Genomic DNA, 25,806 nt, shown 5'->3' with positions numbered 1-25,806 from the left:
AAAATGAGAAATCTTTTTGAATGCTATTAATTCTAATAGCTTCTAATGTTTTTTTTAACAGTGCTAATAAAATTTCGAATTTTTACATAACAATAAATTCATAAAAGATATTTATTGTCAATGGGTTAGATCTTTTTATCTACTTCTTAGTTTTAATATAAAAAATAACCTTTCCTAACCTCAATCAATCGTCAATTCTCTAATTCTATACTCGAAAATTTTCATGAATCTATGTACTTATAATCACAACTATTGAATAACCAAGAAAGTGCCATTTTAATAGGTATGAGATAAATGTGACAGAGAAGACAAAGTAGGTCAAACAATAGTTTGCTCAGGAAAGTAGTCACCTTCGGCTTTCTATTATCTTTCTTTAACGATTCAACTACTTTTCTACTTCTTTTTTATAAAAGTTTTCTTCTCAGGTATCGAAAAAGCGCTTCAACTCCTTTTTAACGTCTTATCGATTTTGAAATCATGAAAATCTCTGGAATCACTTTCGATTGTAATGTTCGCTTACTATATCATCTCTGATTGCGAAGGACTTTGGTACGTTCATATTGAAATAACTTTTTCAAGACTTTAAACGACTAATTTTCATAAGTGTTATGCAATGGTAAATTCTCTATTAAATAAATATACATAATCACATTTCTAATTGCTAGAGTACAATACAGTTTAACGATGAGAAAACAGTATTTAAAAACAGTACGAACTTTCTTCATATAATCCCTGCCACGGGTATGACTCGATGTCATAAGGCAAGAGGTTAACAGAATAAGATTCAATTTAAATCGTTCGAAAGACATGGCAGAACTTCTCGAGCAATCACATTGTGAACTCACAACCTCGACCTAAAACTTCACAGAATATGTTCATGCAGGTGCTATCTTAAATTTAATCATCCAAAGTCGTGACATCGACATTGAGCTGTTCTTGCTGGACTGCGAACTCTCTGACCGTGGAAACTTGGGTTTCACCTTAGATCTACACACGTGCTCCGAATACTTCATTCTTCATTGCTCAGAATCCATACCTTCGACCATACATTGTGAACTCTTGGAATCAAATTGTAGATTCATGAACTAAAATCTCGAATTAGATCCAACGATTTTTAACTCGATAAATTAAATCTTGTATTGTAGATTCTGACCAGTCTATTCTATAAGTATTAAGATACTTATAAAACATTATATAATACACTGTGACATCAGATAGTATAATATATTTCATGCTTCTTCAAATTTCTATACATATTTTTATAAATTGTTACGAGTCGGACCTTTGTACAGCACACCGCGCCGGCGGTATTTATGGTGTATTATTAGTATTATGTAATATTTTATGGAATATGGTTGCAGTATATTAGCAACTATGCGGGTGAACTTGATGCGAGGTGAGGAAGCCAAGGTTTATTGTTCACGAGAACGAACCTGATCCGCTATCACTAATCAGGGATCCTCTAGAATGAAGTCATTTGCGGACGAACCTGGCTTGAAGTCAGGGAGCCGCAGAAGGTTGAAACTTGGTGAACGAACTCGATGCGAAATCGGGGAGCTGCTAGGAGGTTGGAAAGCAACACAGACGAACCCGACGTCCAGCCGGGGAACTCTTATGAGATTAGACAAAATGCAGACTAATCTAATGCGAAATCAGGATGTCATAGAAAATGTTAGAAAGGCCTCGTAACTTGATTAATAAAAAAAATGACACGGTGACACTCCTCGTAACATTCTAACCATTCTGTCGTAAGAGCGTTATTTTTCGGTTCCTTATGCCGTGAAAATCTCGAAATTTTATGGTAGAAATGGATCAAGAATTTGTGTGCATATGAAAATGTAGCCGTTTAAGGTTTCTGAGAAAAGTACCCCCCGGACGTATATCACAAACGATATCCCAGAAATGAAGAATTGAAAAAGTACAGGTGGAGGCCGAATGTTCTTCATCTGTAACAATATTATGACTTCTTAAATTCCTATATATTTCTTTAAATTTCTATATATTTTCCTATGTATTATATGCTTCTTTAAACTTCTATACGAGATATTTTTAAATGAGTCTCCGATACCAGATGAGAAAAATTACGTAGTACCATTTTAAAAAATCAAGTTTTTGAAAATTCTTGTTACTACAATTTGTTGTCAACTTTTGTTTGAAATAATTTTTAATCAATTAGCAGAAGAGCGTGAAAAATCACGGCAATGATAAATATTTTGTATATTTATGTTTCTTGGCATTATACTATATTTTTCTATATATTTCCACAACTCTACATTTCCCTAAAAATGCAAGACGTTCGCTAAATCAAGTGCGAGTTTAACTAGTAGAAAAGTCTACAAATTTGATTCTATCTGTGATTATCGAACATTTCCTCCAAGTTATTCCTTTGCTTTCAGCTTTACTGTATTTATTAATTCTTACTTAAATTTTGTAGCTTATTGTATGCCGTTTATATTTATTTTATAACATTAATTTAGGATTCAATTTCTTGAAATATTTCTAAAAAATTGTCGACCAAAAGTGGCTATAGATAAGTACTACTACAAAAGGAATATTTCTTAAAAGTATGACTAGTTACCATAGTGAGATCACTATCACATGTCTTTTGCACGATGTGTATATGAACATGAACACAAATCATTTGAAGTTTTATTAACAAATTCTAACAAAAGTGAGAAAGAAGATTTTGACAGTATATACTATCCTTTAGAACGTTTAACTACTATAATATTCTATGACCTTTATTCACATATTATTAGATGAATAATATTATTATATTAATAGATGAATAATGTTATTATTTGGCCTAATATAAAGAAAATATTCATCGAGTAATGAAAATAGCTCACTTTCTAAATCACATTTTCACGCCCGTTACTCCATTTTTTAGCCCTGTTTTCCGCATCACAAAATTTGCGTTGTAATTTTCCCAGTAATCCGGCGTCAGTGGTGTTTTCGAGGGGAAGCGTAATCACTCTTCTTCTCCGCGTCTTGAGGCCTCGTTACGTTGCAACAGTGTCTCTGTGGTCTTTGTAGGGAGATTGCATTATTCGCCATTTAAAACGATACTAGCTCTCGCGGCGTAAGTCGTGTAGTTCACTCGTGCTTATGTACAAAGTAGACGGTATTAAAATGAAATTTCCACTGTGCATGATACACCCACATCGTTTTTCCAGGTGTAACGCGTACGTACGCCAGGTTTAATGCCCAAGCTTTGTCATAATCTAACTTATTTTCAACGATTTTGCCTTTCAAATGCAATTGCACATGTTATTTTAACATCTTCTACAAATTTTTCGTTTCAGTACAAAATACAAAATTGGACCAGAAAATTTTATCAACATTTTTTAAAACAAATTTTTGCTAAATATATTTATAAAGATATAATTTCAACATAAGAATTTTTCACAGGTGTATAACATTTCCTATATTTTATAGAAGAGTAATTTGAAAATTCAATACGATTCATTTGATTTCGTTGATTAAATGTGCTTTTATCAGCCTTTCAAATAATTATTAACACAACATTAATTATGCAGACTGATGTTAATTAAATTGAACTAATGTAATAAATAAACTGATATTATTTCTTTCTTACAAAACAACGTGGATTTATTAGTTACTTCCAGAAGGTTTATATTTTCAAGTGTATAAAATAATTCTGTTTGTAGCTTGCAAGTGTTATGAGAATCAGAAATTCAACGAAAATCGATTTGTCATATTGTTTGCATGTGATCTTCATACGTGCTATTTGAAATGAACACTATAATTAATGAGACTAATTCGTAAAAATTTCTGGGACAAATTATTATTAAATTTGTTATCGGATTACAAGAAAAAGAATTGCATGATACTATATACATATGTATTTGTTAACTGTGAGGTAATTCTATTGCATCTATAAATGATATAAGAATTTAATTTAGGTTAACTAATTTTTAAGTATTTAATTTATATTGTATCTTTTATTCCATAATAATATCGATAGTTTTTATCTGCCGAAATACGATACAAAATATAATGAAATATGATAGAATAGATAATAGATAGTGAATAATTTTACCCTCGTACATACATATATGGTTTTGTATAGGTTTTCCCTACTTATCATTACTAATCCGGTTTTAACTTTCCAAAATCAACTGAATATATATTCACAATACATTTTCCTATTTGCACTCTCATCACACTATTCTCTCATCACATTATCTTTCCAACACAAACGTGCATAAACCCAATCTGCACTTCCAACGGAACTTATTCTCGGTTTGAGTGTTAATTACAGATGCATCTTTGTCACTGCTGTTTCCTCGTAGCAATTATTATTATTTATACTCGGTCGAACCTATCGTGACATTGCTCGTCGAGCACACGGTGCCTTCCATTAAATCATGAAAATGGATCGATCGGAGTTCGAGCGTACGCGACGCGACGCAACGCTTCGTAAATCGCTCGCAGAGCAATTACAGATAAAATAATAATTCACGATAGAACATCTCTCTCTTATTTCTTTCTCTTTATTTTTCTTTTTCTGGCTTGCTTACTACATTGATTCCCTTTCTCATTTTCGATCGACTCTCAAACCGCGAAATTGTCGCGTAGTCTCGTTAAAAACTGACCCACGAAATATGCGCATAAATCGCCGGACGATTCGCGTCGCAACGTTCGTATTGTTGTCCGCAATTAGTGGGATTAATTTACATATTGCCGGATTAACCGTTCGACCATGAATTATTCAGCGTATGCTAATGCGCTGCCTTTGAATTGAAGTCTATAATTGAATGCTTCTCGAGAATAAGGAAAGAGCCGCGACCCCCGCTGCGACCGCTGCTAAAGAACCAGCATTAACCGTATTATAGTCGATAGAGAACCGGGACGCGTCGTGTGCAGTCGTCAAACGGGAATTAATAAATGTAAGTCTGAAATTGCCCTCTGTCTGACATGAGTATGTAATTAAAGAGTTAAAAGAGAAATGATTGTAGTCTGTTTTAACTTGAAATTGAGGTTTTATTTAAAAAGACACACACACGCGTATGTATATTAATTTTTATAATAGAATTAATTCTTTAATTATTTATATTATACATATATACATTAATAAAATTAGTGTCTTCGATATACAAATCTTGTAAAATTGCATTGTTATTTAGAAAATTCTTTAACTTCAATTTGTTTGATTCTGAAGTTATAACTTGGATAAAAAATATTTCTCTACATAGGTAGAAAAACCGTCCGAAATACTGATACAGTAGAATAGATTATTGTGTGTAACTTCTTATACGGAAATTATGTATACCTGTTATCGTAACTTCGATATATGATTAAAATTCTTACACAAGTACAAGTATAAATATGATACTTTTTATACTATTTAGTGGATGAAATAAATTTCTGCTTAGATCTCATTTGTTAAATTATGTTTGTAAAAATACAATATCCACAGTCTAATGACAAATATTGCTTTTAGTGTATATTGTTTATTATAAATAAGATCACACTTAAAAATTACATTTAAGTATTTGCATATTTATGATTTGATACTCCACGCAAGAGAAACCATCAATAAACTTGAATATATCAGGTAGAATTATGTAAACTAATTGATCTGAATATATTAATAATAAAAAAAACGTCCTAAGGCAAAATTAAATAACGTCTTACGATATGTGGATTTTGTTCGTAGATGGAGGTATTTTAAAGGTACATTTCTATAAACGTAATTAAGTTCTTTAAATTTTTCTCGATTTATCATCCTTCCTGGACGTTTTCTTTGAAGTTGTCCGAGTCCGACCACGCGTTTGTTTCATTTTTCAAATGATATATATACGGCCAATTCTTTGAAGGAAAGCTATGTAACTCCATATCTCTGTTAGGTGGAACGTTCATCCCGTGATCGTGGCTACGCTCGGCGACCGGTTGTCGCCTCGAGCCTAAGCTCATTGTTTCAAGTTTCGAACGACTGTGTTTGGGTTATTTTGTAAATGCTACAGTATTGAGGTTTTCCAAATAATTCCAACCGGGGGGGGGGGGTGTCCTTTCATCTCCGACATATAATATATATAAGTATGAACGGAACAATTAAAACAAATTGAGAATCTTATTACTGCTGTATAGAAATATTTCTCTCTGATGTCCTAAATCGAGCTAGCCCCAATCTAACAAGCAACCAAGTCGAAAAATGAACTTCGAAAGGCCCACAACTGAAACGCAACCTCGCATGACGTCATTAACGAACGAATCATAACATGTAAAAAGAAACACAGTAGAATAGACATAATTCAACAGCTATAAAAGAGAGACAATCCCAAAAGAGGACCGTAGAAAAAGTGTCCACATTAAAGAGCGCGTAAGCGAATTTTACGTTAATTCCACGAAGATTCTTTTCATCGAAAACAAATTATTTCGTTCTAATTTAGCGTAACGAACTAGCTGCTGCGGTAATTGCTTCGCTAATCGGTTTTCCGCAGGTTTGTCGCGAACCGACACGGTTGAAAAGCTGCCGAAAACCGAGGAAACGCGCGCGAATGCACCGGATACTCCGATTCTTCTCGACGACGTACGGAATGAGAGTTCCATTCAGTTGGTCATTAACGGTTGGAAAAGCGTATTAACGATATGCGTACCGTCATCGTCGCGACGATCCGCTAATTGAAGAGTCTCCATTCGTTGTCGATCCCCTTTCCTCCCTGTTTTTCCCTGCCAGGTTGGGCGGAATCGCAATTAAGGATTGAAAAAATACGTGTGAAGATGGAAGTCAAGCAAAAAGGGAGATGCGAGGTCGCTCTTCAGTTTCCCGTCTTGTTTCTAGCGTCAATGGCAACCTACCGCATAGTCTCTAACTGTGAACAGCCAGTTTTTATTTCGTTTCGTGGCTTTTGTCGATGGTGTGGTGATGATGCTCTTTTACTGGGATTTATTGGGAGCGGCAGCTACGTAGCACGAATGATAGAGTTGCGTTTAATGGAAATGATATTTTTTGTAAACGATAGATCTTTATGTTGGGAAGGTGAATATAGTGTAAATAGGAAAGAATTAGATAGAGTAGAATTAGGTTAGTACTAGAAATGTTAATTATTATGGAGGATGAATTTTTGTGACATAAAACATTCTGACTATTCCAAAGGCTCGCAGGCATTTGCGGGTCCTTGTTTTCATATAATAATTTCATAATTTGTCGAATATGCATGACATCGACCTAGAAAGAATTTACCTACTACTACATATTGGGAGTAATTATTTGGCTGATAAATCACTTTCCGAAGAGAGAAACGTGCTAAGGCAATATTTCAAAGTTTTCGTTTATTTGCTATAAGTTCTCTACGGAATAAAAAATTATGAATTTCATAGTCTTTAAAAGATATCGACGCGTACTCTGATAAAATTTATCGTTGACAACAAGGTCCAAAATCAACCAACTCTTATCATTCTCCTTTATGTATACATGAAACATAAATTTATAAATTTGTATATTATAGAATTACATATATATATTTGTTCATTGCTCCAATTCTATAAAAATTCAAGCATTTTTACCGATAAGACATCAAAAAATTTACACATGAAGAACTTAATCCTAAGTAATAAAAATTAAATTAAAAAGTAAGTACTAAATATAATAGTCCATTCTCTCGCGAATAAAATTTCTTAATCTCTTCTCTTGTATACTGAAGTAGAATTCTATTAGGTTGTCCCAAAAGTTTCTTTCGTTTTACAAGGAAATAGTAGATGCACATTTTTTGTTTTATATTATTTTATTGAATTATGTGTGATCCATTTTGTTCCAATAGAACAAACTTTTGGGACAACCTAATACTTCAAAGTTTCTACACGCATCTAAACCAATAAAGAATTAATTCTACGTTAAGTATGTCACCAGAAATCAAACTGTCAAAATAAAAATTCATCCCATCGGGCGTCACAAGTACCAGTTGTATAATCCGGGAAATTCGAATAAGAAAACAAGAAGAAACAACAAAGAAAGAAAGAAAGAAAGACAGAGACTATTCTCAATTCTCAATTCTTTTCAGCCTCGACCTACTGTAAACTTACGACTCGAGATATAACTTGCGAGGCGGGGAACCTTTCGAGTACCTTTATTATTTCTTCTGCGAAGTGCGCATGCGTCACTCTCTGTCTATCTTTTCACGGTTTCCCTCTTCACTCGTACTAGTAGGTGAATCACTGTTGAAGCTCATGTGGCCGCGAACAAGTGGATACGAGGAAACGAGGCGCGAATTGAGCTCGACTTTTTCCTTTTTTTTTTCTCCTTCTTTCCAGGGGCAAAACAGTGGCGGGATAGAGAGAAAGAGGGTGGCAGAGAAAAGCGGGAAACGGCCAGGGAGAGATTAATTACTGTCATGCACTGAATGAATGCACCTGTGGCCTCGAAGCAAGCTTTTTTCTATCGGGTGCTCCAGGAAATTAACCTTCCCCACTTGCCAGTTGAATTCTCGAGTTTTTACGGCTCTTCGCTGCGCGTCGCTTCTTCTTTTCCCTTTTTCTCCCCACCATTCGAGTTTTTGTTCCATCTAACTGTCTCTCTGTGAGGTAAAAGAGCGAACGTTAGCGATGGGACGGACACTTTCTCGCGTGTTTAATGCTCTTCTAATTGCATCGGCCGTCTTTTGATTGCTGTTTGCCAGCCTGAATGCAGGCTGTGTCGCGGGTAATTCAAGTGTTAGGGGAGGTTCGAGTCAAGCTGAACCTTTTCACTGTATAATGAAATAACGCGAGATGCGAGGGGAAAGATGTTTAGCTTTATTATAGACAACGCGGTCTATAGTCGTGATAGATAGATGAGGCAAATAGATGAGGCTCCAGTGATTTTAAATGGTTGTGGATAATAAATTTTTGTAAGGGTGAGTATAGGGAAAGTATTTATACTAAATTTAATGAGATAAGTATTTATTGTACTTCGAAATTTATTATTAAATTTGCAAGAAATTTATTATTAAATAAATATTGTACGATATTCTATAGAAATGACGTACACAAACAGGGGAAATAAATTACGCAATATTAAAGAATAAAAGATTCAAATGAAAATTTTCATAATATAACTTTATTATGTTAAGTCAAATAAATCCTTATACATCATACTTTGACTTAATTCAATTTTAAATTACTATTCGAAATTCAAATTTGAAGATCTGTTTAGAGATAAGAAATGTAATTTGGCATAAATATTATAGAATATTAATAAATTAATAAAATAAAACTTCATCATTTCCTCTTTTTAAGTATAAAATAAACATAATCTCACCCAACTTTCTTCATACAAAATATTCCGAATAGTCGGTATACCTATGTAAAAAAGTACGCATCTCCATTTAAAATTTTATTTTAATAAAGTAAAACTGTACTTAATTTTTTTAAGTGCAAAGTTGGCCTTTCTGTACCATTTGTGGTTTTTCTTCACCAATTTTTTCTAATTCCAAGCTAAAACGAGTCACAATTCATTCGAACTACTCGAACCATCCTATATAATTGCCGAACTAATAAAATCAATGTAAGAATCAATAGGATAAACTTCTATTTGTTTTGTAAAATTAACTTTTAACTTAAAATTTTGTAAAATAAACTTTTCATGCCATTTAGATTTCTTTTCGCTTTAACAATTATACTATGTCCAACTAGAAAAGAAAAATGACTCATTCCACTTGCATAGATCATCCTCTATAATTATCATGATAATAAACAAATAATGCCAATTTGTAACATAGATCTTTATGTAATTAATACTAATATAAATTAATACCAATTTATAGTGAAAATTTTCTTTGTAATAAATTTATAATAAACACAATAGATTAATAATAACATTATTTATCATTTTCGTCCATTTATCACGATCATCCTCGCCGAGTTCAACTCGGAAGAACGCACAGATGATGAGAATTCTCACCTTACAGGAAGTCCTCGAGAAGGAGCTCGTTCACTTTGTAAAGTATCTTGAGCATCACGTACGTAGCATATACGGAGCGCAAACCCTTCGGCTGCTTCTTCTTCTTCTTCTTTTTAAACGACATCTTGTCAAAGCGGAAAACATTCTTTTACCCTTGTGTCATGTGACCCGTAAAACGTGTACTTAGAGCACGTCACCTTATTACCCTTTAATAATTCAAAGATAAGTGTCGTTAGAACCGCTTCTCAAGATTATACGCTTCTTAAGATTACGCTCTGCTTAGTCTTGCGTAAAGGGCAGTCGCGAATAACCCTTTTATAGTTTAATAAAATGAGAAAAACAAGAAGTATCTTTAATATAAATATGTATAGTATAGAAAATATCTAAGAGAAAATGTTTAAGAATTGTTCAAGAACTGGCTATGCATATAATGAATTAGACGTTTGTATTAGATTAAGATTAGAGGAATAAGAAATTATTAAATTTGGAGAAAAATATCTTGCATATGTTAATTGGATTAGTTCAAAGAAACAATGGTCTTGTTTACAGTAATAAATTGAATAATTTTAAAAACCAGGTTATCTACAAATGAATAATTATAAAGTTAATTATAAAGTTAAAAGTTAAATGAATAGTTATAAACTTAAGTTCAAAGAATATCTCGTTTACATTAATAAATGCAAAACCTAAATTATATATATAGTTATAAATATGAAATGTATTAAATTCAACGGAGAAGTAAATTGAGAAATTGGAAAATTTTAATGATCCATAAATTAAAAAATGTTAGATATATTCAACTTAAAGAAGGATGTCTTATATTAGAAAGTAGAAACATTTTGAAACCTTAATACTCTACAAATTAATAAATATGAAACATTAATCTGTTTAAATAAAGAAACTAAAAAATTAAAAAATTGTAATTAAACACTTTCTTAAATGCAATTTAAAATTTAACAAATTTAGAAACCTAGAAATTTTCATAAATATTAAATTCAAGGAAGAATATCTTGTTTCCCGATTAAAGGTACATATGTACATAGTAAATATATAGAGCATCTTACCCTTCACATTTCGAGGTAAGATGCACTATTAACTTAAAAGCTCTCAAATGGTGAAAAGGTAATAAAGTCGACGTCTCTCAACTTTCGTTCTACTTAGCTGAAAGGCGTAGTACTACGTCATTGGTAGTGAAAGTGTTAATTGCCGGTGTAGTATAATACCTTAAAACATGAATCAACGTCATGATATTGCCTCTATACAGTCTCGTCTTTTCTTCTTGTTCCTTTCTTATCAATTCCTCAAAAGTACTTTCCATTTTTATTTGCCGACAGTATAAAACGTATAAAAGACCTTTCATCTTGAGCATAATAATTTAGAGGTCATCGAAAATCTACCCTTTAGACTGGCTCCTAGCAATTTAATAAAATCATACTGTCAGCTAATGATAGAGGGTCCAGTGCCATTTTTTCAGAGTTGCATAAATTTTAAATTTAATCTATACTTTGTTATGCGTGTGAATTCACGTTTACTATAAAATATAAGATTTTTCAAAGCATTACGATTTAATCTTACATTGTAGAATTTGTTTAATACTCCTTAAATCTATGATAGTATTTTAATACATATTTAGTAAAAGTTCTTTATAATGTTCTAGAATAATAATTGTTAATGTATGCAATCATCTGTAAAAATAGAACATCCTGTAAGAAGGTTATTTTTGTTCAAATAAAATGCATCAAACTTTCATTGAAATCATAAAGCGTTCTGTACCAAGATCATTCTGTTATTTATTTAATTGTTACTATAGTTGCTCATTATGACATAATAATAACAAGAAATAAATATGTATTAATTTAATATAAATAATATATTTATAAGATCTACGAAGATTTTTAGGATGATTGTCCGTACCTATAACATTATTTTGGAAAAACTAAACTTTTTGGCACTCAATTATGAAAGTTTCTTCTTCGAAGAATTTACACATGTACTTCATGTTATATAACCTTGTTTTTTGAGGAGGAAATCTATTTTCTAGGTAATTTAATAATCGAATAAAACAAACTTGCCTTAAAATTAAGTAAAATTAAGGTTCATGTGAACATCAAGTTCTGAATTTTGCCTTCTGTGCACTTCTTACATGTACGTATTTACATATTTATAACACTTGTTGATGATATAATAATATGTAACTTAATCTTAGCTTAAATTTTCAAAACCATGTATGGTTTTCTGATGATGAAATTGTGTTGATTACAAATAATGCTAAAAGATATTTTTTATATGCTATTCTTTATCGGTTCTCAAATAAATAAAACGATACATAACAATAATAAAATGATTATTAGAGAATAATACAAAGAATGAACCAATATCATAATATGATTTTACTAATTGAAGATTTATAGAAAATAGAATTAATGGATTTTACTTCTGAATATCTCAAACATCAATATATAAACTAACCTACAAAACCTGTACAACGAAATATATTGGGAAAAAAGTATAGACTAGATAAAATAAAACATACTGAAACAAAGTATCATTTAATTTACATATATGAGCTATACAAAATGAAGGTATTGTATAAGCTAAACTAATATATACAACGAAATATATTGATCAAAGTTAAATACTCTTAGATAAAAACAAGTAATAAAAGGTACAAATAACTGTAGACAATTGACACTAGACACCATGCTTCATCTTAATAACAGATCGCGAGATATAATTTTTATAATATTAAATTACATATATCACTTCGATATTAAATGACGAAAAGGTCAAAACCGTTTGTTTTGTTCATAACATTTTTCACCTATTACAAAGTTAAAATTTTTTACGGTCGATTAGAATTCTTAATTACTCATGTAAAAAAACGCAACATTCACCCCTGTTGATAAGTACATATTAGGACTTTTTATGCAAAACGTAAAAATTAATCTAAATTATGAAGGAAACGATTAATTGATCAGAATTTTGTATTCATGCAAGATTTCCATCTAATACTCGTATACGTATGATAGCAAAAATTTCTTAAAATTATTTGCAAAGGTACATTTATCGTGTTAAAAGATTTGTTGTAATAGGCTCAAGTACTTACCTACGTCGTAAAGAGATTTGAATATCGGCTGATTATAAATATATCTATATACATTTCTATAAACATTTCTAAAAAAAATCAGTACTTTTAAGTAAACTCAAAACTAAACGCTAGATAAGTACTGTGAGAAATAAAATAAGCCAAGTCAAATCGACCACTGCTCAAACAGATTCGAAACATTCAAAACTTTACCAACTCCTTACTAGAAGTTTTCCATTCGCTTAATATCATTCGTCTTGTCGTCTAGTTCTTAAATAATTACAAGTGCAAATGTTCAGCTACATTTTATAAGAATCTTACCTATCGTTTATAATTCGTAAAATTTTCTTAAGTCTGTTAGAAGAATTCAATGAAATGATAATGCGTTTCTAACTCTCATGATGTTATCGCTACTTGCAAGGGCTTCGACTCGTTCGAATATCGAAGTGATTATAAGTAAATTTTCGAAACTTGTGAGTACTCGTTCCGAGATCCAAAAACCGAGCTTATGAAAATAAATACTTATGTAAGTGATGCAATGAACGAACCATTATATCTTACAAATAGTATTTAAACCCTGTGTAACGTATCTTAGGTATTGAATTTGATTTAAATTTTTTAATACATATTAGACTTGATTTCATCACTAAAAACTTGGAATTAAAAGATTCTGGTAATGAAGAACGAAAGAACAGAATCGATAGAGAAGAATTAATTTCATTACAAATTGACGAGACTATTGTCAGTTACATTATATTATTATTTCAAATTATATAATAATTCTTAAGGTTATTGATAACTCCTCAATGATTTTTCAAATTTACTTAAGTTTTCGTAAGTTTCGTAATATTTATCTACGCATAGATCCGTGAAGCGTCGCCTCTTAATAAATTTTACGGCATGATAGCTTGCAAGCGCGCAACATCAAGATAATAATTAATTTCCTGGAGTATTTTCCAACGAGAATATCCCTTTATGTGGGTTAAACGTAGATTTAATTATATTATATTAAAACTACTATGTACCTTCAGTATCGTCGCCATAATATCCTGTGAATGGTAATTTAATTCCTCTCACAAAGGTATGAAAATTATAATATCCATTCATGTTACACCGGCGAATCCTGGCTTTCTCTCTCTCTCTCTCTCTCTCTCTCTCTCTCTCTCTCTCTCGCTCGCTCGCTCGCTCGCTTATTGCCTTCCTCTTTTGGTATCTTTGACATCGACCAATTGCATTTCAGCGTCGATCTTCTCGCACCGTTGACGAAAATATAGCACGCTGTTTTAATTGCAACGTGGAAACATTTTGATGTAATCTTGATATTTTATGGTAATTTCATTTGTACCTCGCGACAGTTACGGAGCGTGTGAATAATGGTAAATTTATAATGAAAGAAATAATATGAGAATTATCATTATTTTATCATTTTTGTGAAATAAATTTCGCGAAAAATTGGAATAAACGGAGCCTTAAGAACTAACAGGAAATTTTTTATTGCAATTATTTAGAATTAGATTGCAAATATTTATGCAGATAAGTATCTTTATCAACACAAATAAAATCTAAACAAAGATTTTTTTCACCTACTAAAAGATACGACTGATACATTTTGGATATATTTTATGTAATCTTCATACTATATAGACTGCATAAATATTCGTGGTTTATTATAATGAATAGCAAGCAATCAGTTTATTGTAAATGTATGTGATAGTGTAGTAATTATGTTTTTTAATAAGTAGTTTCGATTTATAATTTGATGATTATATATTACTAATATATTTCACATATTTTTTACGCATATTCAAATACGTATTTTGTTGTATACTTAACATGCATAAACATCCGATAGTTCAGTAATTAGTATGTTTTTCTTTCTTGAAGATTTCTACAACTCTTCCACGATTTTTATCGTGAGAAGCTAATATAAGAACGGACCGGTTCATACGTTCATCGCTTCGCAACCACGGAACGAAATATCTTGCTGTTTATTTATGAGGATCCTAATTAAAAAAAATATCAATTCACGAAACCTCATGACGGCGGAAAGACATATTTTTTAGGAGCACTTTTCTTTATTCTTTTTGTACATACCTACATGTAACGCATATATAAGTACATACAGACATACAAGTAAATACAGAAAAACTCGTAAGATAACACGTTCGTCGACATCGTACGAACAATATTGTGTCACGAGATACCTCGCCCATGATTGCACATCTGTTAACACATTGTTGATCGAAAACGTATCAATACGTCTTTTCTTACCCGAATATTGTTGAATATTTCTGAGTGTGACGTATGCAAACGTGTTTAGAGAAAGATACAAATCATCGTACGAAGTTATTAGAACTTAAAATTGATAAAATGTCCATTATAGAATTTACGATTTTGTTTATCATTTACCTTTTGTTCTCTTAGGTTCTTTTCTGATCTTTTACATATTATAAACACAATTTTATTACCATTCAATTTAAAAAAATGGCGTATCGCGAATTTTTGAGTAAAAAAGAAATTTTTAGTAAATTTTATACCGATGCTTTATCCGATTGCCCGAGCGACAATGCTAATGATTCGAAAGATGAAAGTTCTTCAAAATATAATTCTGATACAGACGACATGAATATTAGAGTAATCAAAATGACAGAAAACCTTACTGATTGATTCTAATACTGAAAGTGAAAATAATCCTAGCTGTGCCGAAGAATGCTCTTTTACCTTCGCAGTGGACTCCAGAGTGGATTGAATACAGCATTTCACAAAAATTACTTTTACAAAAACTATTTTGGTTAACAAGACCCAAAGTGACCATTAAGTTACAGAATCAATTTTTGTTAACGACGAAGAAATCTAAGAAGATTTGGTAGTTTGTCATGCAAACTTGTATCATTAACAGAATGGATCATATAAAACTTATATGACTTATTAAGGCCCGATGCAGTCGAGAGACATTTGTCTGCGTGCTGTCGTTGCAATCATATGCCCTTCTCTGTATTCCCAATTAAGCAACGAAGACAGGTATGATTGTACCGATGTTGCACGAACAAAAATTACTTGTCTGAATCGGGTCTAATAATTTTGGTAATACAAACATTTTAGCGATATTCCAATATTGTCAGGCATGAAAAATAGCCAGCCATAGGCGTTTCTGCATAAGTCCTGGTCAACAATGTATTAAAGTTCCTAAGTTCACTCAAATCGGCTCATGCGCGGTATCACAATGTCATCCATCCGACGCACTCAAAAAATCCTGAAGGGCGCGAATAAACACAGTAGGAAGAATTCGTTGAGTTTTCGTAGCGCATGCATATGTTGGAAAAACGTAGAACGAGTCAATGTCGCCAAGGGATCGTAGGTGGATCGTGTGATCCACGTGTATGTGTGTTTGTACGTGTTATAGCGTGCTGTACGGGCAACGTAGGGACAAGAGAGGCGATATATAATGTTCCGCGATATTAAACGGGACGCATTCCACCGAAGCCACCCTCTGGTCCCTGCTATGAATGCTTCTACGACCCCCATCTCCTGTCTCACCCTTCCTCATACATCCTCACGTACATACATAGACACGTACCCATCCCTACCAGGCACACAACCATCCACGAGAGCTGGCAAAGCTGGCAAAGCTGGCCTACTCGACCAGAGCTACCCCCGAATGGTTATACGCCAAATTTACAGCTTAGCCAGAGCCACTACTACCCACGAACACGCCATTTACTACACCCCCGGGGACCAAGAACCGGATACGCGGTTCTATGACGTGTTTGCTCAAGGATAAAGCTGCTTCGAACGATTTACGGATGTCACTGATAGGAGCGGCGGGACATACCGCTCGACTGCCCCACGATTTTTAAGGGGATGGCTGGAGAGATTGGTTTAATGCTGTCGATTGCTGTTTGAGTTTCGAATGAATGGTGTGGCAGGTTTGTTTGAAAAGTGGTTTCTTATGGGGAATACTGTTTATCACTGATATGATTAAGAAATTGAGATGTCAAACGTCCATAAAATTTTTCTTTTACAAATTTTTTTTATCACGTACATCAGCAATACTTTCAGAAGAGCCAGCTGATCATTGATAAGTACGTGTTGCATCACAAACCGAGCCAGTCTCTTCGACTTTCTGCACAGTTCGACGAATTTTACGCCCAAAAGGCTGATTTTAGTTGGGAAAAAAAGCTCGAGAAAAACTTGAATTTGTGTAATAGATTTTCATAATATACATACAGTGCTACAGTACTCTATGGCGATTTGTTTATATCTTCCGATGAGATCTATCAGAAAAATACACATAAAAGATCTGTCAAACCGTTTTGCACCTCTTGAAGGATGTGACACTCCATTTGAATAACCTTATATTAAAGAAAACAGTTGCATGGCGTTGATTTATGTTTATGTTTGGAGTAAACAGCGCAGTAGATTTAATGGGTTTAGATGAAGACAGATATAGGGTGGCTTTTTAAATTTTTTGATAAAATGATGCTTAGTAGAAGATTCGGAGATGGACGTTGTTGAAAAAATTAATTATCTATATACAAAATATGTTAAATTTAATCCTTTCACGCACTTTAAACCTAAAACATTATACTTGAGAATATTGAACGATAAATGTAATTTGTTTCTGATAAAACTGTTAATTTTACTGTTAAGTTTCAATGTTTATGTTAGTCTATATGTATACTTTAAAACGAACTTCTCAACATTAAGTTTCTACAGCTTCTCTATACATTTTACCATTCATTTAAAACTTTTAATAATATAATCATTATCTCTCATTGCTACAATAGACTGCAAATTTTTATGCATTTATGGCGAATTTAAGATTGCAAAAATGCACAGAATCTACACGCATAACATACAAAGCTACATAAAATATGCAAGATTCAGCACCTATTTAATAGGTATAATATTTAGTAAGTAAAACAAATTTCTGGTTACATACTATCCCTTTATTTGCTTTTATAAACATATGGATTTGCGTAAATATTCACGTCTGCTCGTTATGGGGTTAGTAAAATAAGCTGCTTTGTATAATACATATAATAATAATATGTGCATGTTCATAAAAGCGTTCCCTAAATGTTCAAATGCACGAGCCATTGTTTATCAACACAGAACTGCAAAATTATAACTATCTCTACTGAAACTACCTCCGACTGAAATTCTGGAAATCGACCAGACGGTGACCCGAAATCGTCGCGGTGGAAGCGAAAAGGAAGCAAGAAATTTAGTTATGCGTACGGAGTAGGATGAGGAAAGCGGAGAAGAGAAGACCGAGAGTGCAAGGCGTGCATTGCCGGACAAGGACGTGTCCTGGGATCTCCCGTGACCGGGAGTAGCCACGACATTCCAAAATGCTTTCTCCCACCCCCTGCTCGAGTTCCTGCGCCGTATCACGGTTGACCCGGCCATTCCCTATCCTTCATCCGCGCATTTCCATCCCTCTGGCGACGGGGCTCGAGCCCCGTCGACCGACGGGCACACCGAATGCAACCATGCGTCATCCGCCATGATCTATGCTTTCTGCCGCTCTGGCATTACGCTCCGCGTGCACGCGCGAGCGCAAACTGACTATACTACTGCTCAAAAGTACACTACACTCCACAAGTATTTAGAGACAAATTATTTTAGTGCAAGTAGAGTAGAATTTTGCTGACTCAAAACTGTATAATTGAAAGATCTCTATAAGACTAGAGTTTTATACTTGAACTACATACGATATACAGTGGATCATGAAACTGTTGAAACATTTCTAGAAACTTTCTGTGAATATATTACGTGTGTTCTACGAAATATTTTCAGCACTGCGGCGAAATATTATTAATATTAATTGTATTGATGAAATGTGAAAGAAATTTTAAATTCTACATAGAAGCTACATGATATTTAGTGAAAGTATGTATTTCACAAACGTATTTAAAATATCTTGTAACTTCTATATACATTTATAGATTAATTTCAAATTTTATCAATGTAGTCATGATAACTGTGTCTCACTATGAGGTGAGCCTTCAAATACATTGCAATATTATTATTTTATAAATAAGAGAGAACTCATTTACTTTAAATAAAAAAGGATTCAGACTTTTAAATGGCTCTTGAATATTTTTAAAGGTTTCAAAGAATTTAAAACATCAGAAGAGGCAATTGTTTTTGTATCTTTGCATCGAGATAAGAAAAAAATATAGGAAATACAGCAGAGTTGTAATCGTACAAGAGCCACGTTGATGAACTCTATAAACTGAAAGATACAGAAAGCTGGCGATATTGCAAATACTATTTTTCAAATTTTCCTTGGAATTTGTCATTATTTATATTATTTCTTTGCGGTAAATGACCTTGCGGGAAGTTGTTTCTTTTTTTAGAATTACATATTAATGGTGTAGAATCAAAAAATTAATAAAAAGTGAAGTTGATCGGTTTACCTTCTGAGAAACTCAATTATAAATAGGTACACTAGAACCTTTATAATCCGAAAACTTAAAAAAAAGTATTATTTTATTATGCAAATACTTCGTTATTATTTTTGTATTATTATGTACGGAAGTATATCATTATACGCAAGTATGTATACATTTATACGTATTTGTATACATACATACCTATTTGTATGGACGATTAAATCGCCTATACGGGGATAGGTAGGCGATATTCACACAAGGGCGTACACCAGGTTGAGCTCGGAGTTCAGAGATATATGAATCTGATGGTCACACATGCGTATGCGTGACTCTCTGTTTCTCTGACTTCTCTCTGACTGTCTCTGTTCGTCTGTGCTCGCATCTCTATTAAAGCTCCGCTCATTTTCAGCTGCATATTGTGCCTCTGCGCACTCTCATCCAACCCCTGCGAATATTCAGTGAGCTCGTGGAACACAAGTTTGTTTCATTGTTTTTGTGTACCTTTCTTAGGAAGGGGAGTATTTTTAGTAAATTGATTTGGGATGTATTGAAAGATCTATTGAAAAATGATGGATTTATATTAGCTACAGAAAGTATTTATATTTATACTAAAATATAAATATATGAAGTATAAATATATTATATTTATACGCCGCTATATTCATCAAAGCATTTACATACTAATTAATCAACCAATTAATTAGATGTATGTATATTAAGTATTTAAAGATTTATTATCATTTAGTAGTTTATATGAACTATAAAAACATTGCTAGGAACATGAGATATATTGGGCTGGCACTTAAGTGATTGCAGATTTTGTCATTAGCACTTTATTGAAAAATAAGAGTATATACAAATACTTGTTGAAACCACTGTAGTTTATGGAAATCATTGATCTTAACAGTTTGAAGCATCGATGGTTTCTAGATGGTTTCTTTTACTACTATGAGCAACTGTGCTGTCTCTGACGATAAGTTGTCAATCGAACATAATCGGATAAAACTATAATAAAATTTCATTTATTTGAACGAAATTTTACTAATGACGTCACATTGGCATCACGGCCTAGTTGGTCCCGGAGGCAGGTGGCGCCCACTGATGTGACACCACGTCTATGTCATGTGCAAATGATTTTCAAACAGCATTGGAAAGATTGACGAGTTTTAAAAAAAGAAATTTCAGTCACATAAAAATTACGCACATTGGCCCAACAGTCAATGTATTAAGTAAATTCTTATTGGTTCAAATTACCTACTTCTCTGAAGACGAATTCCTATTATATGAACGAAAAGTTATAGATAGTGAGAAGAATAATTGGTCTCCTATCATATAAATTTGGATTATAAATACAGAGCGTTTTGTTTATCTCGGATTATTTAATATTTTAGTTACTCTTATTGATGCAAACGGTTATGGCCGATCAAAGTTGATTGGTTTAAAAGATATTTTAACTTGAATTTTGTTGGACTTATTGTATGGAATATAAGAAAAAGCGCAAAACAGTATTTTATTGTATGTAGAAATTACACATACACAGTGTACAAATTACATATATGTATATTTATTTTTTGATAAGTTCATATAAACGGAATTTTACTGTAACTGCAAATCTATACTAAATTTTTTGAATTGTTAAGCGTTAAAATATAGATATAAAGTACGTAGGAAAGTTAAATCAATTCTGTATTTTCGTCCAGTCGCAGGGAGACGCGTTCGCGTTGAAGCGCGTCAACGGGAGTCGTAAATTCCCATTTCGATTATAACAATCGACACCACAAACAGGTCGGCCCCCTTATTTCTTGTGGGATAATAGGGATGTTTGTTGTGTAATAAAACTGTAATTAACAGTTCTATAATATATATATTTTCAATAACTTATAACACTTGATATTATAAGTCGTCTAAGTATATAATATTAACTTGATGTCTTGACTTGACTTAACTTGATATAGATTGTAGTGATGACGATATCCTGTTATTGGATCAGGAGTTGACTGACTTCATGAGTTGACTACGTCGAGATGGAAAGAACAGTAGATGGCTGCTCTAAGGATAAGACCCTTAACTTGACTATACGAAGATTGGAAGAACAGAAGTAGACCCGTCTCGTACTATTAAGGAGGAAAGCTCGATGTGGGTGTGCCTTTTTGAACTAAGAACGCGGATTCGTTGTTCACACTTTTCGGTAGAAAAGTGAGGGTAACTATCCGCGATGCCCATTGGTTATAGCCAACGTTAATGAGTAAAAATATGAGGAGAAAGTCTCCTGTAGATGTGGCTCATGGATGTCCTTGTTCATGGGAAAAACCTGCTATTTCGCTAGACAAACATCCGCTTTCTCCGTAATTAGTAGGAGCGTGCAATAAACATAAGGACTGTTTTAAGGGCCATCCATAAACCGAAAATACTTATATGAATAGAGATTAAACTAAAAAGATTCGTTTTATGGTGATTCCTTAGGTTTATTGCGGGTCAGTGTAACGATGTGTAGGCCTTGGCGGCCAGATCATGAGGAACGTCGCACGGATCATCTCGCGCGATGTAATAAATTCGATATGAAGAAAATATAAAAACAAACAAAAAATCAAAGTTTGTCTACCAGTTTAGCGTTCTTACAGATACACAAATGCACAAAATGCAGAAAATTGTATAAAGTATACTGATATAAAGTTTACTGATAAAGCACGGAAAATTTCTAGCGATGAATAGTCATTGTATAAATATACGGAACTTTCTTGTTCCAGACATAAAATATTGTATATATTGTATTGTTAAAAACGTTACTTTTAAAAAGTAGAAGATTGCAAATTTTGTTAAAGCTCCTCTGCAGTTTTTAACATATTTGAATAGAATTCTTGCACTAGCTAGTTGCCTGTCTTAAACGTGTGTGTCGTTTCAAAATGTCAGATTTAAAAGCTTGGCGTCAAGTCAAATCAATCCATAGGACTATATGTACCTAATACATAGACTGCGAATATTTCTGCATTTATAGAAAATTAAAAAGTGGAAAAATTTGTAGAATATATATTACTATATATGTGAAAATATATAAAATACTCCAATACTTGTTTTATAACAAGTTGGTGTATACATTTTTCTATTATGATTCCATTATTTTCCTCTAGTTATTAAAGGTATAAATTTGCAACAACTCCTGCAATCTACTAATACAGTTTCCCGTATTAGACGTCAATTTTCTACACGAAGACACCACATTAGTGAAAGTTTCCAGTGTAATAAGCCCACCCAGTCAAATCATATATTCCAGTGAAATCTTTCAAAATAAAACAAACATGTATTCCAATGTATGCAACAATGCGTCCAACGTCGTGTCAAGCCAAATCTCCCAACATAAAACTCTATTCATGAAAGTTTGCAATGTAACATTCCATCTAGTTCAATTAAACATAAAAACTAAAAAAGGTTTACGGTGTAACAATCCTGTCCAATTATCAAATTATTCAACCTAATCAACTGTTTTCAAATAAAATTGAATTGAAATTCTCAGTGTAATAACCGTCCCGTCGAGGCAAATTTCCCAAAATAAACTTCAATTAATAAAAGTTCGCAACGTAATAACTCCACCCAACCCAGTAAAACCTTCGAAAATAAAATTTAAACATCCTAACCTAGAAAAAGACGCGAAAAATACAGCTTGCACTCTCTCATTCCTATTCTCCTTCTCCACCTAAATGGTATCCCGTCACGTCTCCCTTAAAGAAGCACAAAAGTCAAGTACCGTCGCCAACGCCGTCGCCACCAGTTCCCCGAGATTAGAGGCTCGCGTGGAACGCGACAGGATGCAGTTTCCTCCGGCGTGTTACGGAGGTTCGTTGCTATGAGAAAGGGGATCCGGTATTGCGGTCGGAAGCGAGGGGCCAGGGCCTCTTCCGGGGGCTTAACATACACACTCCACCCCCTGTAGGCGGAGTGTTCCGCCTCCAATCTACCCCCACCACTCAACCAAGCACTGATACGCGATATCAGCAAACACTTGTTGCTCCGACGTATAGAGAATCTAGAAAGCCGCGCCAACGGCCGCTCGTGCCGCGATTTTTCACGTGCTGATTTTTCCACCACCGTCCATACTCCCACCTCTTGTATGCAACCCCTCTTGTTCCACCTTCGCCAAACTGCAGTGAAATTTTCGCGCGTGCTTTCCTATATAGAGGTTTCTCTCCTTTTCTTTCTATAAGGTTTCTCTTTCTATTTGACTGTTAGTGGGTATCTTTCTCTCTCTATTTTACTGGGACTGTCTCTTTGTTTTGCTTGGTGAAAGACTTGGGCGAGGGGTTGGGTCGGGTTGTGCGGCGGATTGTGATATTCCAGGCTTGAAAACGAGCCGCGCGGATTCCGTCACGCGGCCGCGACCCGGAGTCCGAGATATGTCGGCGGTGCAACGCTGTAAATCTTCTTCGTTCGTTGCGATGCGCGCGGAACTTCCGGCACAGGCCGCCTCGATATGATACGTGCGCGGCCACGACTCCGGACGCGTTTATAGTAATTTGTTTACGATTATTTACACCTATTGGATTTAAGGAGTTTAATGCAGTGGAGTGAACAAGTTTCTCGTCCGATAGATATTTTTATTTGTATTTGTATAAAAGCGATATGTCAAAGAATTTTGAGTTAGAATAGTGTTTATTAGTTTTACTATTTTCCTTTATTTATTTTAAGCACTCATACATACAATGTTAGTTGAAATTCTTTTAGATTTTAGATTTAGATTTCTTCACAATTTTGTTTTACAATTACAGCTTATATTGGATTAGAAGAGTTTCATGCAGTGGTATGAGAAAGTTTCTAGCAAGACAGAGTTTTTTATTTCTATATGTATATACAAAAGCGACGTCTTACAAAAGTTTTAATAGTACTGATATTTATTATTTAATAATATTGTTCATTAATTGTATTGTTTTCTTTTATTTTTTATGCATTTATTATATTATTTATATTATATGTTAGTTAAAATTCTTTTAGATTACATATTTGGACTTGTTTTAGGATTATTTATATTGAATTTACCAAGCTTTATATGGTATTATGAGAAAGTTTTTGGGTAAATAGATTTTGTCCAAGAAATTTCGATTCCAAGAGTGATTTTTTAAAGAATTTTAAGTAATAATAGCGGTTATTTGCTCTACACTTTTACATGTACTTATATTTAATTTTAATTAAAATTCTTTTAAATATTGGTTTCGTAATATAATATAATTTTGCACACCACTGTAGCTTGATCGTTGTAATGTTTGTTCCCTCTTTTTGAATGTGAGATTTCTTGGTTTGAGTGGTTGTTAATTTTTGAAGTGTATAATATAATAATAGTATATAATAATAATAAGAATAATGCGTTGATTTATATTACATTTATCGAGTTTAATAATTCAGTTACTCCGTTTAATTTTTTTTTTCTGATTTGTCCTTTTTTAAATCTGAGGAAATTACTGGATTTTAGTAACGCGTTTAATTTCTTTTTTCTTCTTTTCCTCCCTTGTTTTCTTCTTAATGTGAAAAAATTGTAGGGCATATATATGTGTTGGATTCCATTGCATTTATCCAGTTTAATACGTTATTTACGGTTTCTTTTTTTGGTATTTCTATGTTTGACAAGTTTATATAGGAAATTAATGTATAATTACGTTATAGTTCTCCTTCGGGATTCTCCCTACATTAAATACATAATACAATATAACTATATTACATTTCAACTATCTTATTACTAGATATACATTATAGTATGTGTATTTATTTTATCTTAGATTTGCTTAGATTTGCTTATCCTACTTTTATCTTAAATAACCTATTTATTTATTTATCCGTACTTCATTCCACTTTCTAATGATATCTAAATTACTAATTAAAGTCGTATTTCTTTGGCTTGATGATTGTAAGGGATTAATGTATTGGATGTATTCGATTGTTACAGGCAGTGCGGTGGCTGCAGCCGACACCATTTCCGCGCCGTGGACTCCCACGAGTTCCGGGCCGCCGCCCGACGCGAACGGCTCCGGCTCGGATACCAAGAACCTCGACGTTGGCGAAATTAGCGATGTAAGTTCATTTACTGTGAGTAACGATAAATATTCGAACGATAATCTGTTGCTTTATCCTTCTATAAATTCCTTCGACATAGTTGTGCAAGTACTTCTTTGTTAAACCAGCAAATATTGATATCAATTTCGGTGCAGATATTTCATTATTATTCGGTACGGATTTTTCATCATGTCACGAAAAACTGTTTTTTCTACTCACTTTTTCTACTCACTTTGATTCTCACTTATAGATGAACTTGTTTTCAAGTACTTAGGAGCACAGAGAAGACCATTTGCTTACATTCAGATCTTTTATACATGTTTGTAAATGAAGGTAGAATTACAGGTAAAAAGATTGGTGAAGATCGAGATAAGTACTAC

The 25,806-nt window shown here is 33.1% G+C and overlaps 1 protein-coding gene across 9 annotated transcripts in view; it reads left to right on the top strand.

The window, feature by feature from the left end:
* Scalloped (TEA domain transcription factor 1 homolog scalloped) overlaps positions 1-25,806 on the top strand; it is a 359,209-nt gene that overhangs the window by 219,941 nt on the left and 113,462 nt on the right. For all 9 annotated transcript variants that reach the window (XM_072008389.1, XM_072008394.1, XM_072008396.1 and 6 more), the window contains one exon: positions 25,320-25,444. In XM_072008389.1, the coding sequence (XP_071864490.1) occupies positions 25,320-25,444 (125 nt within the window). The remainder of the gene's footprint in view (positions 1-25,319; positions 25,445-25,806) is intronic.

Source organism: Bombus fervidus, chromosome 8 (assembly GCF_041682495.2).
Source record: "Bombus fervidus isolate BK054 chromosome 8, iyBomFerv1, whole genome shotgun sequence".
NCBI classification, from domain to species: Eukaryota; Metazoa; Arthropoda; class Insecta; order Hymenoptera; family Apidae; genus Bombus; species Bombus fervidus.
This window is presented reverse-complemented; position numbering and strand designations above follow the sequence as displayed.